We start from the raw sequence: 11,302 nt of genomic DNA on the forward strand, positions 1-11,302 counted from the left end.
GTTTTGTTTTATAGAATCTGTAAGGGTTTAACTTAGTTTGTAGATCTGTGAGGATGTTGTTTTGTTTTTATAGAACCTTAGTTTGTAGATCTGTGAGGATGTTGTTTTGTTTTTATAGAACCTTAGGTTGTAGATCTGTGAGGATGTTGTTTTGTTTTTATAGAACCTTAGTTTGTAGATCTGTGAGGATGTTGTTTTGTTTTTATAGAACCTTAGTTTGTAGATCTGTGAGGATGTTGTTTTGTTTTTATAGAATCTGTAAGAGTTTACTTTAGTTTGTAGATCTGTGAGGATGTTGTTTTGTTTTTATAGAATCTGTAAGAGTTTACCTTAGTTTGTAGATCTGTGAGGATGTTGTTTTGTTTTTATAGAATCTGTAAGGGTTTAACTTAGTTTGTAGATCTGTGAGGATGTTGTTTTGTTTTATAGAATCTGTAAGGATTTACCTTAGTTTGTAGATCTGTGAAGATGTTGTTTTGTTTTATAGAATCTGTAAGGATTTACCTTAGTTTGTAGATCTGTGAAGATGTTGTTTTGTTTTATAGAATCTGTAAGGATTTACCTTAGTTTGTAGATCTGTGAGGATGTTGTTTTGTTTTGTTTTATGAAATTCGTAGGATTTACCTTTCCTTTGTAAAATCTGTGATGATTTACCTATGATTTGTTACGTAAGAAAATGTCAATACCGTGAAAAATCCTAAACATCGCTTTAATTGCATAATGTTTGAGAAAATCAATATATTATACTCTGGAGCATGAAGTAAATGAAGAACACCAACTCATTATCACAAGTAACAGTTTTCTATTTCACTGTCCTTTCAAATATCTACTTCCTCTCTTGACATCTTTCATACAGAATACATCACATATAAATGATTCAAACACGATTCGCTAATAATGATGTCCTGGCGGGTAAGCCGGGTAAATGATTCAAACACGATTCGCTAATAATGATGTCCTGGCGGGTAAGCCGGGTTTCCACCTGCATACATGGGCTGGTTGGGTTGCGGAGCAAATCCATAGTTTGGCTGTGGATAATGTTGAGGAGGAGGCGGAGGAGCTGGAAAAGAGACGTTAATCCAGAATTAAAATTAAAACCCGCCGAGTATTCATTAATACGAGAGATATATATGAATATAGTATACTGATACCAAATTGTTCAACACAGAGCTCTGCTCATTATCATTATGGTTCTGTGTGGTATCAACCACTTTTACGATGTATCCCAAAATCAGCACTAATCAATTATGATTTGATACTGTTTGTAACGTGCAGTCTTATTGGTCGAGCAACATACTGTATTTTTCATAACACAACTTGTTGTACGTAAAGCAATGTGATGTCATTACAGCTTTACGTTTTAGTTCAAATGGATCTTCAGCCTAAAAGCGTATTTAAAATCAAATGATAAAATGAAACAAAGCAAAAAATGTTATTAGATCATACGATATCTTGGTGCATATTACACATTATATAATGCGTACCAAGCCGTGTTATAACCCAACACCAAAGTTTGCTTATTTGGAGTATTTTCATAGCTGTGTTTACTGACCGTGACTAACAGTATTGACGCTTGTGACGTTGACCGAGGTTCCGGTGTTACCACTAATCGCTACCACCCTTGATCTGTTGTATTTGGCTCTGATGATGCAGGCTACCACACCAATGATTATCAGGAGGGAGATGACCCCGCCTATTATTCCTGACAGTGAACCACTGAAGACGAATACAGAAAAAAAAAAGACTTGTAGGAATGTTTCTGTTCAATACGTGAAAAAGCAGGAAACCATCAATGTATCTATTTATCTGTCTGTATAATCTGTTTCACTCATATTCCTTTTATTACGCGAATACCAAATTTGGTGTAATCGCTTGCATATCCTAGATACTAGTACATCGCTTTATATACGGATATAAATTAGTGAAAGATAGAAGCGAAACAATTGATTACCGCCCATATACTTACGTATCTCTCTCTCTCTCTCTCTCTCTCTCTCTCTCTCTCTCTCTCTCTCTCTCTCACCTAGCGATACTTACTTGTCCACTGTGTAGGTGTAGTAACAATAGTAATTCTGGTAGTAGTACCTATAGTAACAGTAGGCCTCTCCATCAACGAATCGAAAACCTGGAATCAAAAGTTACGTCATATAGCTATATTTTGTCAACGATACAGACTTCTCCGGATCAGAACACTACATAACAGAAAACGTGTCCACGTGCTCATTCGAGATACCCCCCCCCCCCCCCCAAAAAAAACCTGTCACACTGTCATGATTTATACTACGATTTCCCACTAATTATACTAAGTTAAAATCGCCGTTATGCGCCAGGTTTGTGTTGCGATTCTTCTATAGACGGTACAATTTTCAAATCAAGAACATTACAAATATGATGTCTGTTAAACAATGTACGATGTTTGTGCGATAATAGGTCGATATATGGCGATTCTTGTACGAATTACGTAACGAACAAGTTGAGATCTTTCTACGACTTTGTAAGATAAAAGACGAATTAATACGATACTCTTACGAATGACCGTGGAATCGTTCGAAACTTACACGATATTCCTATGAATTGTTACGAGTTGAAACGAATATATATATATGGTGTAAGTATATATATATAGGGTTGTTTGAAATTCTATATTAATGCATCGAAGTTGATGATTGTGATAGAGACAGTGAGGAGGCTGGCATTGCAGCGCAATGTTTGGTGGAATTTGAACAAAATGGTGCTGAAAATGACGAGATAATTGTCCAATTATTACACATTGAGCACACACAAAGACAAGGAAGGGACGATATTTGATAAGACCTTGGATCTCCAGACGCACTCAGTGTGGATATTTTGATTGTTTGCTGAGAAAACTTGAAACTGAGGACGAACTATCATTCAAAAACTTCCTTAGGGTTGAGCCAAATATTTTTCCCGAGCTTGTCGACAGACTGAATGCCAGATTACAAAGAAATGACACATGGTTCCGAAGGGCTTTGGAACCTGGATTAAAGTTAGCCATAACACTTTGGTATTTAGCAACAGGAGAGTCATACACAAGTCTAATGTACGGATTTCGAGTTCCACACAGAACGATTTCTTTGCTCGTTCGAGAAGTTTGTGAAAGTATAATAGCAGAATATGCTGATTAAGTAATCGCATGTCTATATCGACTACACAGGAGTGGGAAGAGATAGCTGTGAAGTTCAGAGTTAGATGGAATATATCAACTACACAGGCGTGGGGGCAGATACTGAGAAGTTCAGAGTTAGATGGAATATATCTACTACACAGGAGTGGGGGCAGATACTGAGAAGTTCAGAGTTAGATGGAACTTTGGTCATGTTCTTGGTGCTTTGGATGGGAAGCATATTGCTGTAAAAGGCCGCGAAATGGAGGTACACTCTATCACGACTACAAAGGGTTCCACTCTCTCATTCTTGTAGGGCTTGTTGATGCTGATTTTAAGTTATTTGGGTTGACGTACATATATAGTGTAGGTACAAATTGACGGCTCTGCAATAGAACTAAAATATGCAACTGAAAATAAAAATATTGAATTTTCAGAGGCTGTCCCTCTTCCATATGATGACAGAGACATCCCCTATTTCGTTATTGGTGATGATGCCTTCTCTCGCAGAGCATGGCTCATGAAACCATTTGCAAGAAGGAACTTAACCAATGAAGAGCTTGTATTCAACTATAGACTTGGAAGAGCAGTTCGCTGTAGAAAATGCTTTTGGAATACTCGCCAAAAGATGGCAATCCCTTGCGCCAACATTTCATCTATTGTACATGATCCTTTGGGGATCCGGGTTAGAATAGGTCCCCGGTGCCCCTTGCTTGTCGTAAGAGGCGACTAATTGGGGCAGTCCTTCGGATGAGACCGTAAAAACCTAGGTCCCATGTCACAGCAGGTGTGGCACGATAAAAATCCCTCCCTGCTCAAAGGCCGTAAGCGTCGAGCATAGGACTAAATTTTACAGCCCTTCACCGGCAATGATGACGTCTCCATATGAGTGAAAGATTCTCGAGGGGAACGTTAAACAATATAAAATCAATCTATCAATTGTGTTAGCATGTTGTTGTCTGCACAATTTGATAAGATTCCTATTACGGAAATCTTGATCAAGAAGACAATAATTACCATGTGGTCCCAGGGGCCTGGAGATATTATGCTAACCTTACAGATTTGGACAACACTGTTGGATGCAATCTAGCATCTAAAGCAGCAAAAACACAGAGGCTGTATTTAAACCACTACTACAATTCAGCAATAGGGGCGGCTCCCTGTGAAAGGTGAAGATAACGAACAGTTTCTTTTTGTTTTCTCTTATTTCCATTCTTCCTTGATGACATTTTTATTTTTGACGAGGTTTAGACAACTTTCTATAATTCAACGCGTCCATTCATTGGTCGTACAGACTCGTATTGCACTCGTCATCAATCGTCTGTTTACGTAGCGTATTCGTCATCAATCGTCTGTTTACGTAGCGTATTCGCCATCAATCGTCTGTTTACGTAGCGTATTCGCATCAAATCGCATTGCAATCCTATTTATTCGAGGAAATATTCGCAGTACGTTCGAGGTGACTCGAAGGACATTCGCAGTGTCACAAGTACTACGAATTTCCGCGAGTGTTCTACGAATGTTGAAGATTAGCTACGAATATGTGTACACGAGTGCAGTGCGAGTGTATCTCGATGATTTACGATTGCTAACAACTCGTACAGTGAACATGCTCAAAACAATTGCCGCGTCTGCCGATTTGCTGCGATGTAGGAAGCTGGCCAACGGCGATCTCTACGATAAACCTCGAATTACTGCGATTTTTGAATTCGTAAGCTAACGTATCTCAAAATCCTGCCACCCAGTGAAAGTTCGTATAATATAAGATATTTTTGCCACGGAGTAACATATGTAAGGTAAAAATGTGCAAGACGGAGAAATCTTAGTAATTTAAAAAAAATATATAAAAAAAATGGAAACCTGCATACTACGTAGCGGCGCCAACAGGATAGAAATTTCGTGTAATTACTGACAAATGATATGACTGTACAAAATTATTAGTCATTTATTCTAATATATTTATGATTTTTCTCATTTCTCGACATCTTTAGATCAGGTTAAGGATGCCTTTAGCATGCCAGCAATTCTTTATTATTAATTTTTTATCAACGACGATCAAAAAGGCAAAAACCACAATGAATATGCCAGAAATAACATGTGCAACCAACGCATGCAGGTTTTAACGAAAAATCATTTCACACTGCAGACAAAAATATGTACAGAACATCAGCTGTCAACGAATGGAATTCATATCTCTAATGTAATTTTTCTGTTGAATATGGTGACAGATTTGTGCCATTTTACAATTTGTCGTGTTTTTATTACTCCGAGGCGAAAAGACGACAAAACGATAATTAGCGACTTTTCGCCTCGAAATTAAGAAAAGACGACAGAACAAAAAGTCGACAGGACGATAAAATACAGGCGAAAAGACGAAAAGACGACCAAACGAAATGATGACAAAACGATAATTAGCGACTTTTTGCCTCGAAAAAAGAGGACAAAATATAGGTTTCCCCGTTATTTTTGCTGTCTGATTTTCTAGGAATTCAATATGAAATTTGTTGTCTGTTGTTGATAGTTATTAATTACATTTACAAAGAAGTAAACATCTAAAATTAAGTCATATATCTCGGATACTATTCTACTGACGAAATCGTTTTTGTGTAAATGCTATACCTGTCATGTTGTAATAGGAGGTTGGGGTAGGCAGGGGGCCTGGGCTGCCCCCCCCCCCCCTTTTTTTTTTTTACAATTTGACTTTTCTATTATTTTAACATACAAAGTTCTACATGCAAAGTTTGATTGATCTGCCCCCCCCCCCTTCTTATTTCTAAAGTAGTAGTGAAAGGTAGTTGATGTTTGAAGTGCTGAATTTGCCCCTTATAAGTTTCAACTTATAAAAACGGACAAGATCTGTTGTTATTCTATATTTTGATATAATAATTTTGCTTGTTGTTTACCAATGTTTTGTCGGTAATAACCTTTCTTATATCACTGTATTTCATTCCTCGATAAAAGTGTTGACCTTCACCGTACGCATTACAATATACATATATATTATTAATATATAGATATCAGGAATGTCTAGATTGTTCACCGATTACGTAAATCCATTGTTTATATTCCGTGTACTAGAAACAACTTAAGACAAGTATTCCTTAAACAATAAAAATACTTTGAAAACATTTTAGGATAAACAAAAAACAGCGTAGTACCGTAGATCCAGAAAGAATACATAGAATTGATTTCGCTAAGATTATGTGCGTAAACAAATATTTCCAAATGATATCTAAAGATATACTCATTGAAAAATATCTTAATATTGTATACGAATACTTACATAAATTAAGAAAAACAGCAAAAAGCCCTGCTGTGCGCAGTGATGTCATTATAACTTTGCCAGTTCTCTTACAAATTGTAAATTTACAAAATGATTATAGTTACATTGTAGAGTATTATATTCATTCTTCCATTTAAAAACTCGTGTATCTATTAGGAGATCTTGCCAGACTTGTGTGTTAAAATACCTCCGATCAAAATTTAAAAATATAAAAGACAAAGAATTGCGTCCTGAATTTTATTTCATAATAGAAAATATAATGGGCTAGGATATTACAATCAACAATATTAAATGTGGCATCTAAATGTGTTGAAGCGACACGGATGCCCCCGGTGGCAACAATGTTTAGTATTCCAAATTCGAAACTATGAATTGTGTAAAATTTCCTTATCCCAAGGGCCATAACTCTGCCAAAAGGCATTAAGTATCCTCATGATCTATATTTCAATTCAAAATGTCCATGTTACTGTATACTGAGATTGTTTGCATCTATGTCCAAGGGACATGACTCTGCCAAACTTGTGTTGGCCTGAATAAAAAAAAAAGAAGAAAAGAATTATAACAGAAGTATGAAATTTAATTAAGTCACACTATATACATATACACAACGTAGCCATTTCATGACGTAAGAAGTTAGGAATAAGAATACAAAATATAGAAGACACCATAATATCTACGAAAATACTGTTTAAATAATTAATGCTTCACAATCTTTAGATTTGTTGCGTGGTCGCCCTTTAGTTTAGTATGATTTGTTTCCCATATATACTTTGTAACTTTAGTATTTAGGGGGCGGATACTGAGGGGGCGGATATGCGGGGTCCCCGCCTCCATACATCATAGGCTGAGGTGGTTGGCCGTAAGCTGGAGGGGGCGGTCCGTAACCATATCCAGGGGGAGCTGCAAATAAAACACAAAATACAAATGTATGTGTATCATTACAACATAGTGTATTTTCTCAAAACAAAACAAAACAAACAAACAAACAACAACAAAAATATTGAGAGATCTTAATCACAATGGTGAAAATTATGTTGTTTAGGATTCACCTAACTATATCGTATATGAAAATAAGATTCGAAAGTATATCAATTTCACTGGACCGGAAAAAGATAGTGGCAGTGGCGTATTTCATGGGGTGCAACCTTCCCTACGTGCTTGGTTGAACATAATTAACGAAAATTATTATTTTTTTTCATTTTGGACTCTAAATACACACACCCCGATTGTGATGGGTGGGGCGGAAAGACACAAAACTTGGGTCACCCCCACCCCCACTTTGAAAATTTTCTGGATCTGTCTTAGAACTGTGCTCTCTGAGAAATTATTGGAACAGAAATGTCCCCATTACTTTTCTTAGAGAGCTACTGTAACAGTTCTGCAGCCACCCCTGCGTTAGTTATACATACGAGGTTGGTGAACTGTGTTGATATTGTTGGAGGTAGTGACGACGGACGTGGACGCGCCCCCCACCATCGTCACTCGGTTTCTTCGGGCTTGATTATTTTTGACGATGCAAATGATGACGACGATGATGACTACAACAACGATCCCTCCGACCACTGCTCCCGCAATTACTCCCGTGGAACTGAAATAAACACTTCTCTTTAACTGTCCGAGAGAGTAAAATTGTGATATGAATTACACATTAAATAACTAAGCAGAATAATTGATATGATGTATCCGAGCTTTTGAAAAATAGAAATTGATCCATAAGTATATTGAATTACCATTGTATTGAATTACGTATAATGGCTATGATATTACTCATGTTTATTATTTGTAGTTATGTCTATAATCAGTAATTAATGATAATTATGTATATCACATGTAGTAGACGTGGTTATAATTACGTATATTACCTGTAGAAGGCGTGGCTATAATTACGTATATTACCTGTAGAAGGCGTGGTTATAATTATGTATATCACATGTAGTAGGTGTATATTACCTGATGTAATTAATGATAATTATGTATATCACATGTAGAAGGCGTGGCTATAATTACGTATATTACCTGTAGAAGGCGTGGCTATAATTACGTATATTACCTGTAGAAGGCGTGGCTATAATTACGTATATTACTGTAGTAGGCGTGGTTAGAATTACATATATTACTTTAGTAGGCGTGGTTAGAATTAAGTATATCACTTGTAATCGGCGTGGTTATAATTATGTACATGTACATTTGTATATTACCTGTAGTAGGCGTGGTTAGAATTACGTAGATTACATGTAATTGGCGTGGTTATAATTATGTACATGTACATTTGTATATTACCTGTAGTAGGCGTGGTTAGAATTACGTAGATTACATGTAATTGGCGTGGTTATAATTATGTACATGTATATTACCTGTAGTAGGCGTGGTTATAATTACATATATTACTGTAGTAGGCGTGGTTATAATTACGTATCTTACTGTAGTATGTATATTACCTGTAGTAGGTGTAGTAGCAGTAATAGTACCCATAGGAATACGAATAGTAACAATAACTACCGGACACCAGCGGTAAGCCTGAAAATCAAAAACAAGGGTTTTTTTTTTATTCATTCATAATCATTGTGATAATTTCTGTACTGAATTATTTGTTTATCTCCATGTTGATGAGCCAGTGGCGGATTTAAGGGGAGGGAGCGCCAGCTAAAATTTTCAAGGGAAATCATGGTGTCTTGTTTAGAAAAATGTAAACTATAAAGGAAGCAATGATTTCTTCTACTTCCGGGGAAATAAATGACAAATTTGTTTGATTTATTGAATTACACTTATTGGGAAAACTTACATCCCCCCCCCCCCAATTCAGGAGCCTCCAGGGCCTCACGGCGGCCCCCCAGACCCTCTGCCTCATCAAGTTGCTCTCCCCTAACTGAAATTCCTAGATCCACCTCTTTAAGCTTATGATAAATGAATCACAAAATTATTTGAAAAAAAAAATATTTTTTTTGAATCGTTTGAAGCACAAGAAGATCGTCGTAAAACGGCCCATGAAGAGGTAGGAAAATTGATATGTAGACTTAAGTTCTTTACACTAAACAAATTTGCTTTACTAGTGCGGGTGTATGTAATTTTGATAAACTTCCCGGGTAAAAAAAATATTTAAATACCGTTATACGTACTCATTAAAAGACAGCCAGCAGACTGAATGTTTCACAAAAATCGTGACACCGAGTGCTTAATTTGGATATCTTCTATCTTAAAGAAATCCCCAACACGGAACATTTAAACATTCAAAGTTCTTTATCAATTGCAAAATGATTCCGTAGTCGAAATCGTTGTCATCTTCCAAATAAAAGTGAAATGAAAGTTAACAACGATATGTATAAGTGTATGAGAATCTCTATATAAACGATGGGAAACTGCTGAATTATTGACAATTTATAAAATTCACCCGAATCTTGTACCGCAAAATTTAAGAGATATTGATGACAGTTTTCGAAAGAAAAAAAGCCTCTCAGTACATACGTTACTCGTTGTGAAGACAATTATATACTTTCAAGATTTAAAGGGACTGATTCACGCCCCCCCCCCCCCTAATTTTGTTTTTCACTTTAAATGATCAAAATCTATAATTTAGTATGTTTAGAAGGTTTCATAATTTTTTAAAGGTTATTCATCATGACAGAAGCTCATTACAGAAAGTATATTATTTGTTTTGAAAACAAAGATTGAGGTGTGTTATTGTTTACGAAGTTTTCAAATAAATGGATATTGATTCAAGTTTATTATATATATTCGTATTTCAAGTATACTTTAGGTAAAATGTGTCATTTAAAAGTTAAAATTTGTGATTATACAAAATGAAGATGCTTTAAATTACAAAATTAACGTTTTATTGGTTTGTTTGTTTGCATAAAAAGACTCGAGTCTTTGTATACATAACACAGAATCAAGGCTAAAATATTGCTCTTATCCTTGCATTTAGACGGTCCAAATTTTGGTTGTCAACATTAAATGAGTTATATTTTTAATTTTCAACATCCAAAATAAAAATATTTCTTTCGAAAAACGTGAACTCATTAAAGAAAGTATATTATTTGTTTTGAAAACAAAGATTGAGGTGTATTATTGTTAATGGAATTATATAAATAAGAAAAAATATATATAGATAAGAAAAATAATTTATTCCAGTTGTCATTCGTAAATAAAACTTCTTAGCTTCTAGTGTAAAGGAAGCAACATATTTGTAAGAAGCATTTTCACTAATAGTACTACAACTATTCCGAACCATGCCCTTCTTTGTAAAATAGTATCAAATATAATTCATATCAAATCAAGATGCGTCTTTGCTTGATTATGATTTACACAGAATCTATAGATTCTTTCAACTGTGGGGAAGACGGAGGATGCATATCATTTTTTCTTATTTGTTTGCAAAAAGATTTTTAAATTCAAGAAATCAAAATGTTTAACGTACTATTTCATACGTACGAATTATTTGTTATTGATGCACGGATTCTTTAGAGTGACAAATATTTTAAATACGCAGATAACACAAATTTGTTCTCTGCTCTGCAAAACATTATGATAAATTGTAATAGATATGCATATGACTGCGATATATTATAGGCTATACATGTTCTTATATAATTGGGGGTGGGGGGTGTTGGTATATCATGTTTTGTGACAATTGTGAATTATCATATTAGGGTGAGAACCCCCAGAGTTGCAAAGAATTTGTGTTTGAACGTTTTGTGTACTATACATGCAGTTAGATAATTATGTTAAAGGGATCCACAAGTACACTTTTTGATAATTGTGGCTTAGCTATAGAGAAATTCTACATGTTTGGGGTTGGGGGGGGGGGGTATTTATATTTTTTCAAGCAGGTTCAATAGATTTATAAACAGGTATTTTTAAAAAAAAAAAGAAAGAAAAAGAAATGAAACAATTTCAAA

The 11,302-nt window shown here is 35.3% G+C and overlaps 1 protein-coding gene across 2 annotated transcripts; it reads right to left on the bottom strand.

The window, feature by feature from the left end:
• Positions 1-691: 691 nt before the first annotated feature.
• Positions 692-6,545, bottom strand: LOC125655336 (uncharacterized). 2 transcript variants are annotated; one of them, XM_056143681.1, is made up of 5 exons: positions 6,408-6,545; positions 2,038-2,125; positions 1,553-1,716; positions 923-1,060; positions 692-869 (listed from the first exon to the last, which is right to left on the bottom strand). In XM_056143681.1, the coding sequence occupies exons 1-4, from the start codon at positions 6,454-6,456 to the stop codon at positions 945-947; spliced, it is 417 nt and encodes a 138-aa protein (XP_055999656.1). In that variant the 5' UTR covers positions 6,457-6,545; the 3' UTR covers positions 692-869; positions 923-944. The 2 variants fall into 2 exon arrangements, with proteins under 2 accessions (XP_055999656.1, XP_048741551.2); XM_048885594.2 differs by having other exon boundaries at positions 692-1,060; positions 6,408-6,543.
• Positions 6,546-11,302: the final 4,757 nt, after the last annotated feature.

This window comes from Ostrea edulis, chromosome 7 (genome assembly GCF_947568905.1).
Source record: "Ostrea edulis chromosome 7, xbOstEdul1.1, whole genome shotgun sequence".
NCBI lineage: Eukaryota > Metazoa > Mollusca > Bivalvia > Ostreida > Ostreidae > Ostrea > Ostrea edulis.

Excerpts from the sequence above, each read along its gene's own strand:
- LOC125655336 (XM_056143681.1), bottom strand. The coding sequence starts at position 6,456 with ATGACATCACTGCGCACAGCAGGGCTTTTTGCTGTTTTTCTTAATTTA. Across the intron at positions 2,126-6,407 it reads TGCTGTTTTTCTTAATTTAT|GTTTTCGATTCGTTGATGGA; the intron begins GTAAGTATTCGT and ends TTTTGATTCCAG. Across the intron at positions 1,717-2,037 it reads TACACCTACACAGTGGACAA|TGGTTCACTGTCAGGAATAA; the intron begins GTAAGTATCGCT and ends ATTCGTCTTCAG.